The following is a 24,377-nucleotide window of genomic DNA, read 5'->3' as shown; positions in this document are numbered from 1 at the left end:
TGGCATCTGCTTAGTACTCTCAATAAAATGAAAATAAATCTATTTAAAGAAGATGCAAAATAAGAGAAGACAACAAAGTGGTATGGAAGATGTTTAAAGAAACACAAAAATGCCATTTACCATTTTAGAATGTCATTATAACTAATAAATAGGAGTGTTGACATTGTGAACAATTCACTCTATGATACACAAAATAAGTTTGAAAGACTTTCCCCAAAATTACAGGGGATAGAGAATGACAAAAAAGGATAACAGGAAGGTCACACAGTTAAGATGTTTGATAAGATAATTTATATTTCTGAATTAGAAAACAGGGAAGTGTTGAGTTGAGACAGTACAGACAAAAGGTTGATATCCAGGATCTATAAAGAACTCAAGTTCAACACACACAAAACAGATAATCATATCAAAAAATGGACACTTCTCCAATGAAGACATACAAATGGCTCTCAGACACATGAAAATATGTTCATCATCACGAGCCATCAGGGAGATTCAAATTAAAACCACATTGAGATACCACCTTACACCAGTTAGAATGGCCAAAATTAGCAAGACAGGAAACAACGTGTGTTGGAGAGGATATGGAGAAAGGGGAACCCTCTTACACTGGTGGTGGGAATGCAAGTTGGTGCAGCCTCTTTGGAGAACAGTGTGGAGATTCCTCAAGAAATTAAAAATAGAGCTTCCCTATGACCCTGCCATTGCACTACTGGGTATTTACCCCAAAGACACAGATGCAGTGAAAAGAAGGGCCATCTGTACCCCAATGCTTATAGCAGCAATGGCCACGGTCACCAGACTGTGGAAAGAACCAAGATGCCCTTCAATGGATGAATGGATAAGGAAGATGTGGTCTGTATACACTATGGAGTATTATGCCTCTATGAGAAAGAATGAATATCCAACTTTTGTATCAACATGGATGGAACTGGAAGAGATTATTCTGAGTGAAATAAGTCAAGCAGAGAGAGTCAATCAATTATCATATGGTTTCACTTATTTGTGGAGCATAACAAATAACATGGAGGACATGGGGAGATGGAAAGGAGAAGGGAGTTGAGGGAAATTGGAAGGGGAGATGAACCATGAAAGACTATGGACTCTGAAAAACAACCTGAGGGTTTTGAAGGGGCGGGGGGGTGGAAGGTTGGGGAAGTCAGGTGGTGGGTTTTAAGGAGGGCATGTATTGCATGGAGCACTGAGTGTGGTGCAAAAGCAATGAATTCTCTTATGCTGAAAAGAAATTTTAAAAAGATTTAAAAATAAATAAATACCTGAAAAGAAAAAAAAAGAAATCAAGGAAATGGAACAGAATCCGTTTTCAAATCTGTAATAACAGAAACATTCCTTGTACTGAATACAGAATCAAGCCCTCAATTTGAAAGCCTTCACTGGGTAACAATCAAAATAATTAAAAGCAAACAACACCCAGGCATGGCAAAATGGTATTTTCATTAAGTAGCAATTCTAAAAACATTTAAGGGAAACCAAACTAATGATTTTTAAAGGGTTATTTCACAACAACAAGAAGCAAAATCAGGGTAGCCTCAGTTTTTGAACATTAAATATCAGGATCCACTTCTCGAGAGAGTCATGAAATTAAAACTCTGAGTCAAAAAAATCTAGTCCAATCCAACCTATTCATGTTTTCTATTTAGCAAAGGAAATAAATTCTTGTAAATGCAACATAGAAAGTTTCATGCAAGAAGAAAGAAGAAATGACTAATAGAAGTGATTTACCAAATCAAGAGATAAATAAAATAGAATTTACGAAGAGGTAAGCCATAGTTTAAAAGCATTTTTAGTGAGTGTTGAAACCATTAAAGAATTTTCTAATTAAAGATTGATGTTTCTGTGTCTATTACCCTACCATATCCAAATATCAGAGGACACATCCTAAATAGAATATGTGCATATATGTGCCTGTCTATATACATGTAATAACATATTTAATATTTAAATATATACATAATAAAATCATAGAGCACTAGAAAAAACTCATAAAGAATTTTCAGGAATTTCAGAAAGTAAGTAAAGGGATATGGTCAGACAGAAACATTAAATTATAATCCAATGTCAGAAGTAAATGCTATTCTTTCTTGGGAAGTCTAGCAAAGAACCAAGAATTTTTTATTATTATTGGCATATAATGTAATATTCGTTTCAGGGGTACATGTCTGTAATTCACCAGTCTTACATAATACACAGAGTTCACCACAACACATACCCTCCCACAAGTCCATCACATTTAAAAAAAAAAAAAGGTGTTGTATTGAAGTGTTGAATCACCATACTGTACACCTGAAATCAATAGTATGCTATATATTATCTAACTGGAATTAAAATAAAATCTTAAAAACAAAAACCAAACAAACAAAAAATAGCCCAGGGGAGCCTGAGTTGCTCAGTCAGTTAAGCGTCTGACTCTTGATTTTGGCTTTGGTCATGATCTCAGGATTGTAAAACTGAGCCCTGCCTCAAGCCCGCATTCAGCATAGAGTCTGATTGAAATTCTCTACATTTCCCTCTGCCCCTCCCCCATCTAAAAAAAAAATAAATAATATATATTTTTAAAAATAGTCCAAACATCAGAAGCAAGTACTATTCTTTCTTGGGAAGCCAACAGAGAATCTGAACTGGAGACAGATGGTTTGGTCAGGTGTGTCTCCATCTACATCCCCATCCACATCCCTTGTGTACATAGAACAAGAGCGAGGACAAAGACCCAAGAACTGCTATCTAGAAGCAAGGGGATGCAAGGGCCTGAGAAGCAGAACAGAGGCTAACTGCAGATACCCACAGGAGATGAAACAGAAGAGAGGATCAAGGAAAGAGTGCGGAGAGAAAGTAGTTCTCTCAGGATATAAATGCTATGAGGAGCTCTTGTCTGGTCAAAGTACTCCTCACCATAGTGACTGGGGATGAGGATCCCCACCCTGGCTGCTTTCCGCCCTGAGGGCATGGAGGGAGGTCTTTCTACTGATAGAGCTCACTGCCGGATCTCCCATCTGGAGAAGTATTGGTTGGTATAACAAGCACACAAACATGCAAAAAAACCCCTTGAAAACCGATTGAAGTCAACCTATCTCACCTTCAACTAAGGCCCCATACCCTGAAGAGAAAAGGCAAATAAGAGACAGGGTGAAAAAGAAATCAAACTCAAAAGACATAGAGATGAGGGGCGCCTGGGTGGTTCAGTGGGTTAAGCCTCTGCCTTTGGCTCAGGTCATGATCTCAGGGTTCTGGGATTGAACCCCGCATCGGGCTCTCTGCTCAGCAGGGAGCCTGCTGCCTCCTCTCTCTCCCTCTGCTTGCCTCTCTGCCTACTTGCGATCTCTGTCTGTCAAATAAATAAAATCTTTAAAAAATAAAAAAAGAAATAGAGATGATTCAAAGAACAGAACTGAACCTACAAAAATAATCTAAGCTGTGTTCTTAGAGAGTTCTATGAGGATATTATATCTATACATTAAGTCAAAGTTGCTACAAAAATAGAACAATCATAAAAGAAGAAAATTTGGGAAATTAAAATAAAGATTGCAAATATAAAATTTGAAGAAATTTTTTGTATGTATAGTAAAAGCATAAGGATGTGGAAAATATGCTTCAAAAACAAAAAACTATTAGAGAACTTGAAGATTAATATTGCAGATTCAATATTTATGGAATGAACAAGAATTCCAAGAGGATAGAGAAAAGGCAATGAAATCTAATGTAATATGAAATAAAAGCTTAGAAGAGCAATTTTTTCAGGCTAGACAGGTAATGTTACCTACGGAAGACCACTGAAGAGTCATCACAATCAGGAGGGGCCCATCCTTCTTTACACTGACACTGGAGATCATGGTCACACACCTGGAGAAGACAAGATCTTACTAGTTTCCACACTGGGCTGACTGACCACCAACCCAGGGGCCCTATTCATCAGAAGCTAACCCTTACTCTGTAGCCTTTCAGCTATCTACATAATGTATGAATCCATCGTAGGGATGTCAATACCAAGTTCTTAGAAGAAATTCTTTTCACTGAACCAAACTACTGAGCATTAAGGCAAACTTAATAATTTTAATTTAATGCTGAAACATTACTTCAGCATCATCAAAACTGATCTAAAATTACAAAAGATTCAGCAAGATTGGGGAAGCATTGTCAAAACTTACAGCATGTCCTTTGCACTTGGAGGAGCAATTGGTTGATTTGTAGGCTCTTTCAATATCTACACATTCTGCATTAATGCAAACCTGAAAGTGATGTGAAAAGCAACAAGCTGACATCAATATCTAATGGCTTCAGCTCTGCAAATTGCTGACTCTTTGGAATTTAGTCTTCTATTATTAGCCATGATTGTTGCCCTTTTATTAGGGAAATCACAACATTCTTTTGGAAATAAGAAGATGAAGCTAGATAATTTGTGTTAAAAAATTTTTGGAAAGTCCTCTAAAGAATATTTCCTTACTTCACTTTATTACTCCTGAGTCATTCCCTTAATCCACCTCTTCAGTCCATGCCTGAGACTGATACTTATCACTGAGCTAAGCATTGCATATGATACAAAGCACCCATTCCAAACAAAAATATTATGGAGAACATGTTAATATCACATCATCTTCAATATTGCAGTACCTATCATTTATGTAAAAATAAATAGTATTGTTATTATTCTCTTAATTATTATTTTCAAGGGAGTTACCATTTATTGAGAACCTACTGATTTGGGGCAATACAATTTACCAAGTTTTAATAAGCCAGTACTTAAGCACATAATAGTTACCTATAAAACAATATTGAAGGGATGAGTGGACACATGCATAAATGAGTGGTGCTAAGTATTGCTTTGAAAACTGTGCCCCATAAAACATAAAGAGTCCTTGAGAAGCAAACAAACAAAACAAAACAAAACAAAAAACAAGACAAAAGAACACTTTGATTAAAAGCTACATTTTCAACTTACCTTCTTGTTTCCACACTTGGTTCCATTGGCTACCATGGCTACTTCTTGACTGCTGTCTTCAGGTTCAAATGTTTTACATGTCAGGAAAGTTATAATATGTCCTCTCCAAGGCAAAGTATCTGACCCACCTTGACAGAACAACTTCCCACACATGGCATCACTGAGGAAAAGTCAAATTTGTTGCAGTTGAAATACCAGGATCCTAACTGCAGTTCTCTGCAGTTCTAAATCACCTCCCAGGCCATCAATATTTAACTCATCATATTCTCTCTTTATGTGAAATTTCCCTTTATTCTTCTGTAATAGAGGCACCAAACATTAACAAGGCACATTGTTGCTTAAAAGCAAAACCCACATTTCTCAGATTCCTAGGCAGCTAATTTTGGTCAATTGCCTAAGTTCTGGCCAATGGGGAGGAAGCAGAATCTTATGTGTAAATTCTTGAAGGGGGTATTACATGAAGGAGTATGTCCTGCTCCTTACTTTTTTCTCTTTTTGTCTCATTGGAATGCAATGGCTGCCACTGCAGAAGCCATGACAGACCAAGAGAAACACCTGGAAATGAAGGTCATGTTTGAGCTATAAAGAGGAAAGACTTTTAACATCATGGAGGACACGTGGATATTTCTATTTTGTTTCAACTAAAGTTACTTTATTTTCATGAATTGCAGCATATTAAGTCTCCCAACTATAGCTGTGTCTACATAAGGCTGAGCCTTGGGTGACACTCGAAGACATCATTTGGGGTTCCTGAAAGAACTGTCTCCTTGCAAATAATGATGAAACAGCTCAGCACTTAGTAAAGCCATTCATTCACTGCCGGTGAAAAAAGTCAGATCCAATAAAATTGGAGTCAATCACTTTATGCAGAATTCTGAGGAAGTCTGTGAAAAACTACTCTGAGAGGTACAGAATAAGATTCTCCTGATATTTCTGGCAACTGTTAGCAAATATGACAGAGGAGTAGAGAAAGGCACACATTCTCTCCAAACTTGAAGAGGCATTTTTCTTGAGTCTCTTAGGTAGAGCTTTTATAAGGAGGGCCTAGAGCACAGAGAATTTCAGGTCCTCTCTCCACTACAACCGATGACTATTCAGAAGTGACTAGGAGGTCAGCCTGTGGAAAGAATGATATGTTTGTGCCTCTAGTTGGAGGAATGATCCAGGGATCATACAGTCATTCAGGACAATGTGTGCACCTGCTACAGAGAGAAGGGGAACCACCTTACTCTCTTTCCTGCTCGCTGCCGCTTGGACTACATATTGGTTCCCAGAAAACATATGCATTGCTTTTTACAAAATTATTTTCCCTTTTGAATCTTCCCTGATTTCTTATAAAGGAGAGACCATGGAATATTTTTATCTTTTAGGCTCAGACTCTCCAAAGGAAGACTCTCTGTCTGAAATATAGCTTGGTAATATTTATCATCTGGAGAAATCACTGTTTAACAGAAAAACTTTGAGAAAAATTAATCTTGTTCAGTTTCTTATTCCACATTATTTAGTATGTGTGAAATTTGGAGAAGATACTCAGTTTAATCCATTATAATTTGAATTTTACAAGTCATCTTGAAATTATAGAATCAAAAAAAACCTTATCCAAAGATCTCAAGTCCATTGCTTATGATATTGAAGAAATTTATTTTACAGAATATCAATACAAAAAGGAAAACAAATTCTCCAGATGAATTGTCCATCTTTTCTCTTACTGTGTTTTTTCTTAGATAATGCCATGGCAACCTTAAATAAAACCAAATGAGCATTGTATTGGTTTTTCCTCTGAGTAGATAAATATTTACACTCCTAGAACCATAATGAAACACCTAGATGGAAAAGCTCCTAAGTTATATTGGAAAATCCATGTATAGACTTCCAGACATGCCCATTCACTGCTGCACATTCCATCCACATATTCCCTTTATTTCAAAACGACTGTACGTGTCATCCAAAGCACCCATCATGAGGCACTGGAAAAAAGAATTCTTTCTTATTTGTATTTTAACTTAGTGCCTAGTCTAAAACACAGCACATAATCATCACCCAGTGAATGCTTATCAAATGAATGATGTCCAAATTAACTTTTGCTTTAACTGGAATAAATCAGAACATGTGTCTGGAAGTGAATGATTTCTCTAGTCTATGCGGCAGGAAGGTTCAAACAACAAGGCCACTTACGTTGATTTGCAGGGAATGGGTGTGTCATCCACTTTGCGACAGTACCCATACTTTGACCCACCTTCATTCCTGCTGTAACACGATTTGTCTGCAACATTGGTCCCTTGAACCAGGCATGGTCAGTAGGGACATATTAGAAAAGAAAAGAGATAAGATATTCAATGCCCCAAATGATTAATGAAATATAAAATTGATGAAATATATAGCATGAGAATTACTTTTCTGGCATAATCCTATTGACCATTGTCAGAAATAAAGGTTGGAATAGTTTTGTTATTAAGAAAGCTAGCTAGAATTTAAAATACTCTTTTAGGGGCATCTGGGTGGCTCAGTTGGTTAAGCATCAGACTCTTGATTTCAGTTCAGGTCATAATCTCAGGATTGGGAGATCGAGCCCTGGGACAGGCTCCACCCCTCAGCTTGGAGTCTGCTTAAGATTCTCTCCCTCTCCCTCTTCGTTTTCCTCGTCCCCCTCACACACACTCTCTCTAAATAAATAAAATATTTTAAAAAAATAAAATAAGCCTTCAAAATTTTAAGTTTTGAATAATGACTATCTAAATATTTAGAAATGTGGTTGATTTGCTGAAGATTAAAAAAAATCTAAATATGAAGACTGAGCTAGGAGAGCCACAATCATTATATTAACAGCCCACAAGAAGACATTGGGAAGCTCTTTTGATAATACTTGCTACTGTCACAATTACTTGCTATGCTTAGTCAAATTTCTGCTTTGTGCAGGCACAGCAATAGGCATCACATACTTAATGGCTCATGCAATCTTCTTTATATCCCTATCAGATGAGCAGTAGAATACAGTGGTTAAGAGCTCAGAAGCTAAATCACAGCTATGTGACTCTGGCCGACTGCCTTAACCTCTCGGTTTATCTATAAGCTGGAATCATTTTAAATAAATTTCACGTTCCAAATTCCAAGATGATAAAAAAAGTTTCATTATCATATTTTCTACATGAAAAATGTGAATAGTTAGGCATGAATGATAAGGAAAAAGCATGCTCCTAATCCCAAACTTCAGAGTTATTGCTGCTAATATTGTGGAAAGCATCATTCATACACCCAGTACCACACTGCCTCCCAAATAACAAGTATACTTGTCCATTCCCCTGGCACTAAATATTGAGCAGTATCGTGGCTATAAAAGTTGCATTTCGTAAATACTCTATAATTTATTTGACTAATGCTTATTCTTTGACTTTGAGATGTTTCACAATTATCCATTATCAATTTTAAAAGTGTTGGGTGATGGTGGTTCACAGACCTGTACCCCTAGGGCTAATAATACATTATATGTTAATTAAAATAAAATACTTAGGGGAAGGCAAAAAAAAAAAAAGGTGTTAGGTGAAAATCCTTTGTGAAAAAATATTCCTAAAAACACTTGCTGGGGGAAGCAGTGCATTTTCTTTTTAGGTTTTACATACATTTTTCCAATTCATCCTGGAAAGACTGTGTTAAGTCATGTTTTTACTGGAGTGCGTAAAAGTAGGTGCTTTGCCACATCTTCACTGACACTGAGCATTAAATATATTAAAGTTTTGCCAATCTGACAGGTGTTGAAGTAATCAACTTTTCAATTGTATTTCCTACTCTATTTGCATTTCCTCACACATCAATGTGTCAGTACTTCATACTTCTTGCTAGTGAGTTAAAATGATTTAAATGTTTTTTAGACATTTGTATTTCTTTATGACAAATTACCTGTTAATGCCTTGTTCACATTTCCAATATTTGGAACTACAAAGGGTTTATAGAAATGATTTGAAATTGAAGAGGGTGATCTCCTTCCTTATATATGTTATTAGACTTTTAAAACCTTGAAGATTAATTTGAAATAAATTTGTGATCCCTTATAGGTCACATAATTTGAAACTTATTTATTTGTTTGCTTGTTTATTTATTTATTTATTTTTCAGCATAAGAGAATGCATTTTTTATGCACCACACCCAGTCTCCATGCAATACATACCCTCCATAATACCCACCACCTGGTTACCCCAACCTCCCACCCACCCCCCCCTTCAAAACCCTCAGATTGTTTTTCAGAGTCCATAGTCTCTCCCGGTTCATCTCCCCTTCCAATTTCCCTCAACTCCCTTCTCCTTTCCATCTCCCCATGTCCTCCATGTTATTTGTTATGCTCCACAAATAAGTGAAACCATATGATAATTGACTCTCTCTGCCTCACTTATTTCACTCAGCATAATCTCTTCCAGTTCCATCCATGTTGATACAAAAGTTGGATATTCATTCTTTCTCATAGAGGCATAATACTCCATAGTGTATACAGACCACATCTTCCTTATCCATTCATCCATTGAAGGGCATCTTGGTTCTTTCCACAGTCTGGTGACCGTGGCCATTGCTGCTATAAGCATTGGGGTACAGATGGCCCTTCTTTTCACTGCATCTGTGTCTTTGGGGTAAATACCCAGTAGTGCAATGGCAGGGTCATAGGGAAGCTCTATTTTTAATTTCTTGAGGAATCTCCACACTGTTCTCCAAAGAGGCTGCACCAACTTGCATTCCCACCACCAGTGTAAGAGGATTCCCCTTTCTCCACATCCTCTCCAACACATGTTGTTTCCTGTCTTGCTAATTTTGGCCATTCTAACTGGTGTAAGGTGGTATCTCAATGTGGTTTTAATTTGAATCTCCCTGATGGCTCGTGATGATGAACATATTTTCATGTGTCTGAGAGCCATTTGTATGTCTTCATTGGAGAAGTGTCCATTTTTTGATATGATTATCTGTTTTGTGTGTGTTGAATTTGAGTTCTTTATAGATCCTGGATATCAACCTTTTGTCTGTACTGTCATTTGTAAATATCTTCTCCCATTCCATGGGTTGCCTTTTTGTTTTGCTGACTGTTTCCTTTGCTGTGCAGAAGCTTTTGATCTTGATGAAGTCCCAAAAGTTCATTTTCGCTTTTGTTTCCTTTACCTTTGGAACTTTTTAAAAGCTAATTTGAATCTCTGATCTTTTATATGGGCAACCTTTAAATGTGTGATTTAAAATATCTTCCCTATTCCAGTATCAGATGAATATGTTCAACATTAATTCAATAATTTTGAACATTTATGAAAGTCAGACAATGTGCTCGAACACACTGGGAAGGCCGTAATGAACAAAACACATAGTGTCTATGTACTGGAAAATCTACAGATTTGCAGGGGTGACAGATGGTGAAGGGTCAGGCAAAAGGAGAAGGCAATTGTATTTACTGCAGTGATTTATTACTTGATAATAAAGGAAAGCTCAGAACTTCAACTCTGTGCAGGGAATTTTTTCTTTCCATAGATTTCTGCTGTATACAAAGTCAGTCAAGAAAGCACAAAATCTTTCTTTAACCCACAAAGCCATCTCTGTTTCCAGCTGTAACTTAGCATGTGAGGCTGCATGATCCGTAAGTGGGAGGGTTGCAGAGGCCAGACTTCTGCCCGCTGGTGCACCTGCCCACACACAAATGGTATCAAGCTTTGCTCCTCAGATTGTGTCTCAGCCCACCCTTGCCTGATACAAAGGATTTATTTTTATTCAGAAATTTTTCTAAATTCTAATCCATGATTTTTTCTCAGGTTTCTTTTTTACTGGGTATACTGTGAAACAGTATTTTGTTATTTCCTTTATCTTGCTTTATGTATATTTTCTAGAATTGTGGAAGGTTCCTGGTATGTGCTAGCCCTCATTGAGAACTTTTAGGAATATATATTTTCCCCTTTAAAACGTCCCTTCAGTCATTTAAGGACAAATCTGAAAGTGTAGCTGAAGAGGGTACGAAAATTACAGATACGTGCACCATGGACATCATGTCCAGGAAGTCCAAAGAACTGGTAGTTCTTAAATTGCCTTTCTGATCAAGCTTGTTCAGTACAATTTGTTGTAGTTTACAGTTTGGGAGATTGTTAAGTTTTATTTTAAATTCCTTTTTTATGGTATAATCAGAGATTATGGTTTCTAAAACTCTAGTAATATGGGCAAAATAAGCATTCAAGAGATTTCACTTTTCTAAATTGCTCATCTGCATTCCCACAGTCCTTTTGTCCTCCCCTGTCCCTTACGCTCTGCTCATCTCCCAACACTCCTGCCATCCCTACACACACACAGACACATGGACACACACAGAGAGACATACACAGACACACACAGAGACTTCTAAGGATGTACTTATCTGAAAAGGATTTTGATTAGGGTTGCCAGATAAAGTACATGATACCCAGTTAAATTTGGGGGTTTTTTGGTTAATTTTTTATTGAAATTTCAGTAGTTAACATACAGTGTAGTATTAGTTTCAGGTGTATAATACTCAAAATTCCATAAAAAAGAGTCTGTTTTTTTGGTTTGCCTTTCTCTTCCCTTCATTGGTTTTGTTTCTTAAATTCCACATAGAAGTGAAATCATGTGGTAGGTCTTTCTCTGACTGACTTATTCTCCTTAACATATTACACTCTAGCTCCATCCATATCATTGCAGATGACAAGATTCATTCTTTTTATGGCTGAGCAATAATCACATATATATACATACACACATATATGCATATACACAAGTATTTACGTATATATAATATAAACATACATATATACATTTATATATAGATATTAATATGTCACAACCATATTGTTGTTATTGTAGATAATACCACTATAAACACCAGAGTTCATGTATTCTTTTGAATTAGTATTTTTGTATTCTTATGGTATATACCTAGTAGTGCAATTGTTGGATCGTCGGGTAGTTCTATTTGTTACTTTTTGAGGAACCTCCATACTGTTTTCCAGAGTGGCCACACCAGTTTGCATTCCCACCAACAGTGCAAGAGAGTTCCTCTTTTTCTACATCCTCACCAGCACTTGTCCTTTCTTGTGTTGCTAATTTTAGCAATCCTGATAGGTGTGAGGTGGTATCTCATTGTAATTTTGATTTGTATTTCCCTGGTAATGAGTGATGTTGAGCATCATTTCATGTGTTTGCTGGCTATCTGGGTGTCTTCTTTGGAAAATGTCTGTTCATGTCTTCTGCCCATTTTATAACTGGATGATTTGTTTTGGAAATGTTAAATTTTATAAATTCTTTATATATTTTGAAAACTAACTCTTTATCAGATATGTCATTTGCAAATACCTTCTCCCATTCCATAGATCTCCTTTTAGTTTTCTTTATTGTTTCTTTCACTGTATGGAAACTTTTTATTTTGATGAAGTTCCAATAGTTTATTTTTCTTTTGTTTCCCTTGCCTCAGGAGACATGTCTAGAAAGAAGTTGCTCTGGCCAGTGTCAAAGAGGTTACTGCCTGTGTTCTCCTCTGGGATTTTTATGGTTTCAAGTCTCACATATAGGTCTTTCATCCATTTTTAATTTATTTTTGTGTATATGTTAGAAAGTGGTCCATCTTCATTCTTCTGCATGTTGCTCTCCAGTTTTCCCAACACCATTTGTTGGAGACCTTCTCCCATTGGATATTCTTTCCTGCTTTACCCAGTTAAATTTGAATTTCAGATAAAGTTTTCTTAATATAAGCTTACCTCAAATATTTCATGAGACATACTGATACTAAAAAAAAATTGTTAATCTGGAATTCAAAGTCAAATTAACTGGCCCATCCTTGTTTGTATTTCTTGAAATGCACTTATCCAGGATTTTGAGCTCTAACGCAGTTTCTAAGAAAGAAGATTGAGACAGAATACTACTTTGGCCATGATTAAACACTGTCACCTGTTACAGCATCATTTTTCTTTTCATGTGCATAGAGGCAGGAATGCCCGCAACACTGGGACTTGTCCTCTTACCTGGTCCCCACAGCTCAGTGCACTGCTCCTGCAGCGTGGGGCACATCCCCATCAAGCAGTAGCCCTCCCCGTTTTGGCAGGGGAAGCCATTGACTCGGAATCTATCATCAGGGCAAATACCAGATTTACCATCACACATTTCTGGCAGATCACACTCATCTTTTGCTGGTCGGCACACTGCCCCAGGCTTCTTAAACTGCAGGGAAATAAAAATGAAGAAAAGGCTTTGCTTTCCCACACGACTTACTTGAATATCTTAAGCTAACGTAAATAATATTTTTTCTTTGGCCTTTTTTTGGCAAGGTAGTTAGAGGCATCCTTCTATTTTAGCTTAAATCTTCATTGCATAAACTAAAGACATCTCCTATTATATCATTTCTATTGACTTCTGCCAATGGCCTGAGTCTTTAAGTAATCAATATTTCTGAATTTATAGTGCAAGCACTACACAAATATCAAGGAGAAAGGTACAGAAGAAAACCAAACCTCATCTTAGTTGCAAAGAAGGGATTTATTTTTTCCTTTGTTGAATACATTTTTGTCAAGATTTTCAAGGAGATTTATATCTGCAACTTAAGAGATTTATTGGCCAAGTGAATCTTCTGTATTAAGGCAGGTAAGTTTATAAGCACCAGATCAGTGTGCCCTGAGACTTTCCCAGGTATCATGTTTCCTAATCCTTAACTCCTTTTGTTGTATGCTCAAATATGTCTTTTCAACTCACTTCTTCCTATGAAATGATTTCTTATGGGAGAGAAACAACTGAATGTGAATTTGAATTATTCTTTATTTGATGTATTTTTGTTTGATGTATTAATTCCACTGCAAATCTTGCTCTTACTGCCTAAGGAAAAACTTAGTCAAACAAATTCTGCCATTTATGCAGATCTGAAGATTCCTGTGTGAACACTGCGAAGCATATCTTTCCCTAGATGAGGTGAACAAACATGCTCCTCTATCATCAGAGAACTTTCAGTATCTTTACATAATAACAGAGTGGAATCCAAAATTTAATTAGATCATACACAACCCTCCAAACTCAAATCTTGCTGCCCGGCCAGATGAGCTTTCTTACCAGCTCTCACATGAGCATGGTTATACTTCCTGTTCCATCTTTATTCTTTCCCTCAGTCTCATCATTTAGGAATTTTTCCTCCTTCTGTTTACTTATTTAAAATCTGCGCTTGGGGCGCCTGGATGGCTTAGTGGGTTAAAGCCTCTGCCTTCAGCTCAGGTCATGATCTCAAGGTCCTGGGATGGAGCCCCGCTTCAGGCTCTCTGCTCAGCAGGGAGCCTACCTCCTCCTCTCTCTCTCCCTGCCTCTCCGCCTACTTGTGATCTCTGTCTGTCAAATAAATAAATAAAATCTTAAAATAAAATATGCGCTTGACTTTAAGACTAGTGACAGCCTCATCTTCCATGAAGCCTCCTCTAATGTCTTCAGGGCACATGGTTGCCTTTCCTTCCTACTCATGATGGGAAGATCCCTGAATTTAGATTTGGAAGATACAGATTTGAATCTTGGCTCTATCAGAGGCTAGCTTTATGACTTAGAAAAGGGACTTTATTTCTCTGAAAATCCATTTCCCCATCTAATATTTCCTTTACAGAGTCATTATGAAACTTAGGTGAAAATATAAAGTGGAAAACATTACACAAAGGGCAAATATCCTTATAATGTCTACCTGGGCATTTGATCCTTACTATATTTTCATCTGTTTCAGGTATGTATATCATTACCCTAAAGAAATAGCATGTTCTTTGAAGTCAAAGACTATCTTTTTTTTTTTTTTTATCTCCCACAATCTCCAACAAATAGCACTTAATCAACACTTGCTGAATAAGACTTAAATTCCCAAATTTTCTTCCTTTTGGACTTTTTATTTCTTTCATCTCCTTCTGACATCAAAAATAAAAAAAATCCTAAATCCTACCTATAATCTGGTATGTCATCTGTCCACACATTCCTTCTGCAAACAGGTCTTGAACATTTAAAATGTATGAAACTCTGTGCTAGGTGAGAATGAATCAGTCCCTTACCCTCAGAAATCAGTCTAACTAAGAAAATAGACACATAAACAAATAATCATAATAGAGAAATCTATGCAATGATAGAATGTGAAATTCTACATTTGTACCTGAAAGGAAAGTCAACAAGCCTCACAGAGAAAATGACACAGAATGCTCACTTTATATTTAAGAAATTCACCCTGAAGTGACATCAAAGTCTGAAGATAGGGAAGACCCCACATTATTAAAACAAAACAAAACAAAACAAAAAAACAAAACTTTTCCACTTAACCCATTATTAAAGGAATATGCAACCAGTTATGAGGTTTGGTGCAAGAAGGCTCTGTGACATCGGAAGCAGAGGCAGGTAGGAGTCCCAGCATTGGGTTTGGAAAAGGTCATATTTGGAGTTTGACTTTCAGTGGCTCTCTTACTTCACACATTTCCTATTCTGAGCTTTTGTTCCTTCAAAAGCAAAATGAGATAATAATATCTAATTCAAAAGGTTCTTGGGGGATCAAAGAGCCCATGTTTGTAAACACTCATATGTAGGCAGCATTATTTTATAGACAAAAAGCTAGTGCTTTGCTATTTTATTTAACATAATCACTGAGATTTTTAATGTAGAAAAATAAACAGTAATTATAATTATTAAAATAGAATAAAATAATAATCTTACCTGGCATTTTTCACAGCATTCTCCTAATGCACATTGAAAACTTGCTTTGATTTTACAACTTTTAGCGTCGCAACAAATGTTGGTACATTCCTAAGAAATACCAGAGACAAAGGCAAATGCCAGATTGGGTCTCAATATTTTGCTCTTGTTTCACCACAATTCATAGTATAATTTTTTCATCACACAGACCCTACTGTGATATGGTCTAAAGATAATTTCCAGGAAAATAAAATATTGAACAAAATTCAACATTAGAAAAACAGATTTTAAAACCACTGGTGACTTGTCACATATCTGAATTCTACTGACACCTTTTTAAATTTGAGTACCTCCTCTAGATCACTCAGCCTCCCATAGGATACTGAAAATGATCTATTTTTGGTAAACTATGAAAGAAAACAAAAGGAAAATGTTAGTTTTTAAAAATAAAACTTATCTAAATAGTTAAAAACACAATTAGTTGAGCTCATTGGTTTTGTACCTACTCAGCAGTAGATTTAATCTCTAAGATGTACTAAAAACCTAAATGTATAGTTCTTTATGCAACTTTGACATTTAATTCAACTCTGCATTAAGCAATGGACTTTGTCTTGCTCTCCTCACCTTGTTTCTGAGAAATCAGGTATCTGCATGAGACTTTGGGGAAGCTCTCCCCTCAGAAACTTCCTCTTATAGTTGTTTATGTTACCTAAGAGAGTTACAACTTTTTAGGAGTAAAACTCTTGCCCTTTTTTCAAATAGGAACATCCTCTTGGAAAGATTCCTCTTTTCTCATAGAATGAATGCATTTGTGGTCAAATTTTGAAATTACAGAAGATCTGACCCCTTGAGGCCTTGACAGGTCACTCATATTAAATATTAATAAAATGGGGGCAAAGGTCCCATTTGGAAGCCTGGTGGCCCTACGAATAGGGTAGGATCAGACAAGGACTCCTAATGGTAAAAACTCTGAAGTCACAAAGAGGAAAAACTAAATCTCAGTGCAAGACAGCTTTGCGACTGCCAAATCAAACACCTGAGTCTACATCCTGGCCTCTCTCTCTACCATCTCTGTGACCTTGGGTGAGCTATTTACACTCTCCAAGAGCTATTGAGGTGCCACGTCTAAAGTAACCGCTCAGTAGGTCATAGCCACATAAGAAAAGTGAAGTTATTTCTGCCAGAAAGAGAGGAACGAGGATACAAATCCCAGTTGTTGAGTGGTTCTTTTTTTTTTTTTTTTAAGATTTTATTTATTTATTTGATAGACAGAAATACAAGTAGGCAGAGAGGCAGGCAGAGAGATAGGGGGAAGCAGGCTTCCCACTGAGCAGGAAGCCTGATGCGGGGCTCGATCCCAGGACCCCGAGATCATGACCCGAGCCGAAGGCAGAGGTTTTAACTGAGCCACCCAGGTGCCCCTGTTGAGTGGTTCTTAAAAATCAGGAAATGGAGACAGAACCCCAAGAAAGAAATTAGGAAGGTCTGTTAAGCAATGCAGTAGTCATTGTTAGAAAGGCTGGCCTGACAAATGTCTAACAGATGAACATATGTAAATTATTAAAAAATGTACAACTTCAGAATAATAATATAGTTTTATAGTTTATAGTCTTAGCAATTGAAAAACAAATTAGACCATCTTAGAAAGTTCTTCGGTGGTACCTCAGGAGTCCCACAGTCACAGTCCTCTCCCATTTCTACCAGCTGATTCCCACAGATTGGGATGGATATAACCTCTGTAGGCAATGGAGCATTGAAAAGGCAATTTGATAATTTATCTTCAAAGAACTTCTCATAGCTGACACGGCTGCAGGAACTGAAGTCTGTAGGTATATAGAAGCTACGAAGATAAGGAAAGAGAAAATGGAACACAGTCATGCTGAGCATGAAGGGAGCAATATCACACATTGGGGATGATGCACCCAAAACCTCCCCTAAAAGATTAAACCCAATCCACCACCCAACTGCTAAATCATGAGCTCTTTTGTGTGCCTGAATTAGCCCTCCAGGATGGACACAAACACCTCGAGCTTAATAAAAAAAAAAAAATCAATTCTTAAAGTGTAGCACCCAGGCTGCTGTTTTAAAAAACAAAGATGCTCTGACTATTCCAGAGAATCTTAATCAACCTTAGGTCATTTTGGCTGCAAAGTCCTATAGGTAGTAAAGTCATACTTATTTATGTGTCTAAGAATTTACTTTCCTTCAGAGGAATTACTTTTGGCAGAATTTCTTCATTTCACAAACAAAGATGAGGTTTAAAAATGCAATAGTATCTGGGAGAGATAACAAATATATGTGACTGGCATTCCACCTTTTGGAGAAGGGTCTGGAAGACTAGCCCTAGGTTGAGTGAGCTGGGACAGGGAAATAGAAGAGAGGAAATACATATATAAAAGGTATTTGGGGATTTTTAAAGATAAAATTCCCTGGAAACTTTGCTTAGGCAAGACAGGGATGTATAATGTCTTTATCCTCCTGCAAGGATGCTCTTCTTTAATTAGCTTTTTGTCCTAGAACCACCCAGTCTGAATTCAATGAAAATTTGATATATACTAACGATTTTCTGAAACCAAGTCTTGTGTAGGTAAGATGAAGTTAAAAATGTCAATCATGTCAACAGCAAAGACATAATATGTTTAAATGATGTCTTAGTTAATGAAAAATATTGCATATAGAAGGATAAAGTGGTTTGGTATAGATATGCATTCATGATTATACTATTCAATATTTAAAAGCTTGAATGTGTGGCTGAAGAAGACATGAAAGATATAGCACAGATACAGCCCAGAGTGAACCAAAACCAGGGACAGAATGCATCTTCCCAGAGAGCCTCACCTTAGTGCTCTGTCCATCACACATATTGTAGAAGGGCACTTGCAAACATAGGAGTCATGAAACATTCCAAAGTTATGACCCATTTCATGGGCCATGGTCCCTGCTACTCTAAGCATGTTGTCACTGTGGTCCTAAGGGCAAGAATAGGGAAACAGATCCTCTGGTTTTCAAACTAAATTACCACTCGGGGTATAATTAGTTTTACTAACTGGGGCAGAGAGACTGACTTTACCTTCAGCTTTTCACTACTCACCATCTCTCTTCCTCCCCTCCCCTTCTCCTTCTCTCCTTTATTTTCCTCCTACCTCTGTCTGTCTCTCTCTCTCTCACCCTCCCTCACTCTCCCTCTCGCTCGCTCGCTCTCTCTCACACACACGCAACTTTGGTACTGATTGCACAACACAGGGCTCATTGTTTGCTCTTTATTCTTTTAAATGGGGAATATTTATAATGAGAAACATTTCTGTGGTTTCCTGCCATGAAAGATAGTGGCAAAATGTCTTCAACGATGATAAGGAATCAGAATTTTTAAAAAACTAATCTATCTGCCACTCCCACTGGCTTGTTTTTAATACCTTCTAATTTGACTGAAGGCCTTTGATATGTTTGGCTAATGGGCATCTGAAAATGTTAACCCAGGACTTTAGTACCATTGGTATCTTTTTTCAGTTCTGGTACCACCAAGACATCAGTCCCTTCTACACATGTCCCATTGCATGAAGTCCAGCTAGTCACCAACTTCATTCCCAGAGTATTTCTGATTAGAAGTGTCACACTGGGGGCTCCAGGTTTTTCCAGGAGCGATAAAACAGCACTACAGAATCACCACAGGCTGTAATTTCCCAGAGGGGAGACAAGAATCTGCCAGTTACACCCACCAGAATCCTGATTTCCTTATCTACTTCAATCTGAAGAAGCAAATAAAGAGATCCATACAGTACAGTGCAAGACTGGTAAACAAGGAACAACTGTGTAAGATAGGAAGTGAATACTTACAATTCATAATATTGAGTCATTCTGTCAAGATGAACCTGGTAAACCTTCCTATTTAGTAAGATGGAGTTACTCAAGGAGGAACAAAAACAAACCAAAAAAATTAAGAAAAATGGAAATAGGCTTAGACTTTCCACATTGCCTTATGAGGTCCTTAAATTTATGGTATCTTCCTTTAAAAAATTATTTTCATAACTTCAATGCTTCTTTCCTTTGGAATGAACACCAAAAGGCAGATTTCTTTTCCAATTTTATGGTAAGCTCTTTCAATTTAGAAAATATGTATTTTACTTCTTCTATTCACCTTATAAAGCTTATCACAAACTCAAACTCATAGGATATATTGGAGATATATATATATCACCCTTCCACCTCAGATGTGCAGAGCTGGGAAGAACATTATTCTTGCACTAAACAAAAGGACTAGACAGAAAAACTTAATTATAATTTTCCTTGATTCTATCAGTCAATTCTGGTTGCAGGACATCCACAGATCTGAAAACTAAGAAGAGACAGGCCCTCCCAAGTACAGATTTGACATGAGAACTGGATTATCTCCAGCAAGGCAAAGAGGAGGACATGTCAGGTACCTGCAACTGGGGATGCAATTCATCTGAGTTCTTAAATGAATTGCTAAAGGCCTAGTATGGGCCACTGTAAGAGTATAGAATCAGCAGGACCTCAGAAACAAGGGTGCTTTGCACATACTTACAGACATTTCTCGAGAGACCTCCTCTCTATAGCTCATGATAAACATTGGGAGCTAGGTAGTAGAACAGAAAGAACTTCTTTTGGTGGAATGGGCCATGAGGAGTGAAGTAGCAGTTGCTGCAGGAAAAGAGCATAAGCCATATCCAGATCTTTCTCCTTCAAGGAACAGAAGCCTAAAGCCACTGGGAAGAGAAATAGTAATCTCTGATAACCTAGGGTAGAACTGAAGATTCAATATGGCTAGAGAATTGGTTTAATCTCTCTCTCAAACACACACACACACACACACACACACACACACACCCTCTACTCTTGAAACAGGAAGACAAAAATCTTGAGCCCAGAAGCCCATATTGATATTAATTGAGATTTTCTCCCACTGAAGGTAAGTCAGGAAATTTTTCCTCAAAAGACCTGCAAAAGATAGAAAGGAGAGTTTTGCTGCCATGGGAAGGATAGGCAGGTCCCTAAGAAAGTTTTTCCTCTGAGACCTATGACCTGCCTAAGACTAATACCGGATAAAATCGAAAGAGAAACCCTTACCCCTGCTCCTCACCACCAGATTATAGCAGGCTGGAAAGAGTGTCACTCCCCAACTTATAATAAATAAAACATTTGGCAAAGTAAGATTCATAATTTATAGAACTCATCCACAGCTCAGGGCACAAGGCAACAAACAAACCTGAAATCCAAGGAAAGGTAGGCTAACATCTGCAGCGAAAGTCAGGGCACGAATATTTGTTTACACTACCAGATACCAGATACTACCAGATGCCAGTAATAACTCATACTAAAATCTAAAACAAAAACAACACAAAACAAAACACAAAAAAAAAACCCTAAAACTGATAAAGGCAGAGTGTGTACAGTACAGAAAGAAAATATACAAAATAGGGAGCTTCAGACATAGGGGAATTCCAACCTACTCACTGTCTTTTCTCCACATGGACCTCATCAAGTGAAACTATGGGAAAGTTTACCCAACAGCAGCAGAAAAGGCAGGAACCCCCTCCAGGATCATTCTCCTCTATGCCACAGAACAAACATGACTGTTTAGGGTGAAAGGAGGGTCTCCCTTGCCTTACTCTAGTCCTACCTCTAAACCTAGTTAAAGGGCTTTAAGCTTCTGAGAGAAATGGTGGAAAATCTTGTCCCACCTAGAGCACTGGTGAAGTCTCAAAGCAACTCTAAAAAAGGAACAGGAAGGGAAACACACACACACACACACACACACACACACACAGCCTCTACCCTTGGAAGGAAGGGGAAGGAAGGGCATGAATACATGCTGGGCAGTGTCATGAGAGGTCTCCACCACCTGGCAATGGAACAGGAGCACTGTAAGGACTACCCCAGACACTAAGGGACATGAGACTGAGATTTAATAAGAACAAAGGAGAATGTCCTCTTCCCACCAGAAGCCTACTAAGGGCTTAAAGAAACTTTGGGGAATCCAGTAAAGACCTAAAGATGAATGTGAAACACACACTCAGAAAAACCCTCTGGAAAACCAGCCCTCACTCTAACCACAAAATAATGTGAGAATAACTCAAAGCCTATGATGTACTGAGAGTAGTCTCAGCAACAACAACAAAATCCCAAACCCAACTCAATTCCTGCTAGATTGATTCAAATCCTCATGCAAGAGACCTAGCCGAAGGAAAGAAATGATCATTTCCAAGCCAACACACACACACACACAAACACACACACACACACCTTGGACTAATGTCTTTCTCAGGGTGTCTGACTTTCAACAAAAAATAGTAAGGTGTCCAAGAAAACAAAAAATAAAAACAGAAAGAAAAGCAATACCCTGCCAATCAACAGATCCAGATTCATATCTTCTGACCCAGATGTTAGAATGACCACACAATACTTTAAAATAACTATGATTAATTGGTTAAAAGCTCCAGGGGAAAAGATGAATAGAACACAAGTCTGGGTGAGTAATTTCGGCAGAGCTGAACATCATAAGAAAGACTGAAATGGAAATGCTAGAAATGAAAAAGACAATAACAGAGATGAATGATGTCTTCAATAGGCTCAACAGTAGATTTGGAATAGCTGAGGAAATAATCACTGGTTTTAATAGTTCAACAAAAATTACTCAAATGGAAACACAAAGTGCAAAAAGAATAAAAAACAAACAAACAAACAGCAGAACAGAGCATAGAAGTTTTGAGGGGCAATATAGAATGGTCACAGATATATATAACTGGTATCCCTAGAAAAAAAAAAGGGACAGAATGAAATAGAAGAAATATGTGAACAAGTAATGGCCCAGAATTTTCCAAAATTCATCACGATACAAGCCCCAGACCCAAGAAATTCAGAGAACACTAAGTGGGATAAATTACCCATTTCTCCCCAAACTCCCACTTAGTTATATCACAATTATAATCAAATTGAAGAAAATTAAAAAGAAAAGAGAAATATTAAAGTAGAAAAAAAAGGCACATTTTAGAGCAACAAAGATAGAGTTTACAGCACACTTTTCATCAGGAACCCTGCAATTCAGCAGACAGTGAAATGAAATAATTAGAAGTTCTAAAAGTAAAACATTATTAACTCAAAATTACAAACCCAGTGAAAATACATGCAAAAGTAAAAGAGAGAGAGAGTTATCTGAAGCAACTAAAAGAATTCATTGACTGTAGACCTGTATTACAGGAAATATTTTTTTTAAATATTTTTTAAAAATCTCTTGGAAGAAAAAAATATATATAAATACCAGATAGAAACCTGTAACTATACAAAGAAATGGAGAGCACTGGGAATGTGATAAAGGTGAATGTAGGTAGAGATAAGATAAGCATACTAATATTTTTTTCTTATTTTAAATTGCATTGAGAGATGACTAAGAAAAATTAGTAGCAATATATTGTGTATTTTTAATACATGTAAAGTAAAGCACATGATAACAATAGCATAAGAAATGGAAAGGAGTATTTAGAGGAATATTCCTATAATATTCTTATACTACATGTGAAGCAGCTGAAGAATATTCCTTTTTTTAAAAAATTTTACTTAATTTTTTAGAGAGAGAGACTGTGTGTGCAGGGAGGAGGGCCAGGGAAGAGGAAGAGAGAGTCTTAAGCAGACGACTCCACACTGAGCATGGAGCCCAATGTAGGGCTCAATCTCACAACACTTAGAACATGACCTGAGCAGTCTGATGAGGCAGCTGAGGTCATGAGACACTCTGAGACCAAAGATGCTTAACTGCCAACACCACCCAGGCATCCTGAGGACAAGAGTAAAAATGTAAATGTAAATGTAAAAACAGACAAGCAGAGGTATATAATAAACCAGGGCAGCCATTAAATAAAAAAGAGAGATAACAGTTAAAAGCTAATAATGGAAATAAATAAAATTATTTTAAAGAAATCTTCAATCCCTAAAGAGGGCAGAAAAAAAATAGAAAAGATGGAATTGCAAAGATCTAGCAAGATGGAAGCTTTTAGTTCAACAATATCAATAATTATATTACATATAAATGATTTAAACACACTAAATAAAATACAGAAATTGTCAGATTAGATAAAAAGTAAAACATGAGTTTATACTGTCTACCTAAGACCTTTAAACATAGAGAAAAATATATGCAAAAAATAAAAGTAAGGAAAAGGTTGTATCAAGCAAACTTTAGCCACAAATGTCAGAGTAACTATAATCATATCAGACAAGGTAGGCTTCAGAACAGGAATATTTCAGGAAAAAAGAGGAACATGAAATAGTAAACGGATTAATTCTCCAAAAGATTTGACAACTCTATTTGTGTATTTACTTAACAACAGAGCTTCAAAATACATGAAGTGAAAACTTACAGATTTAAAAGAATAGACAAATCTACAATTATACTTGGATATTAACCAGTCTCTCTACATAAATGATTCAAAAGAACTGAACAACACTGTAAGTTAACTTGACATTATTGATAATTAAAGAACGCTCTATCCAATAACGGCAGAAGACATTCTTTTTCAAGTTCATATGCAGTATTGACCAAGAATAAACCTCAAAAAGTTTAAAAATACCAAAATTCTACTAAGTATGTTCCTAGACTATCATGGATTGAATTGTGGCACCCCAACACACACACTCCAATTCATATGTTGAAGCCTTAACCACCAATGTGACTGTCTTTGGAGATAGGATTTCTAAGGAGATAATTAAGGTTAAATGAGACTATACTCCTGGGGCCTTAATCCAACAGGAGTAAAAAGGA

At 36.9% G+C, this 24,377-nt stretch overlaps 1 protein-coding gene across 1 annotated transcript in view; it reads right to left on the bottom strand.

Annotated features, from left to right (window-relative positions):
* The window catches only part of ADAM28 (ADAM metallopeptidase domain 28), a 78,037-nt gene that overhangs the window by 21,161 nt on the left and 32,499 nt on the right, over positions 1-24,377 (bottom strand). Inside the window, exons 11-18 of the mRNA XM_013061835.2 lie at positions 18,443-18,573; positions 17,267-17,444; positions 15,626-15,715; positions 12,937-13,132; positions 7,130-7,232; positions 4,955-5,114; positions 4,164-4,244; positions 3,780-3,858 (exon numbers count right to left, since the gene is read on the bottom strand). Of these exons, the coding sequence (XP_012917289.1) occupies positions 3,780-3,858; positions 4,164-4,244; positions 4,955-5,114; positions 7,130-7,232; positions 12,937-13,132; positions 15,626-15,715; positions 17,267-17,444; positions 18,443-18,573 (1,018 nt within the window). The remainder of the gene's footprint in view (positions 1-3,779; positions 3,859-4,163; positions 4,245-4,954; positions 5,115-7,129; positions 7,233-12,936; positions 13,133-15,625; positions 15,716-17,266; positions 17,445-18,442; positions 18,574-24,377) is intronic.

This window comes from Mustela putorius, unplaced genomic scaffold (assembly GCF_011764305.1).
Source record: "Mustela putorius furo isolate JIRA1106 unplaced genomic scaffold, ASM1176430v1.1 tig00003937_pilon_pilon_pilon, whole genome shotgun sequence".
In the NCBI taxonomy this organism is placed as follows: domain Eukaryota; kingdom Metazoa; phylum Chordata; class Mammalia; order Carnivora; family Mustelidae; genus Mustela; species Mustela putorius.
This window is presented reverse-complemented; position numbering and strand designations above follow the sequence as displayed.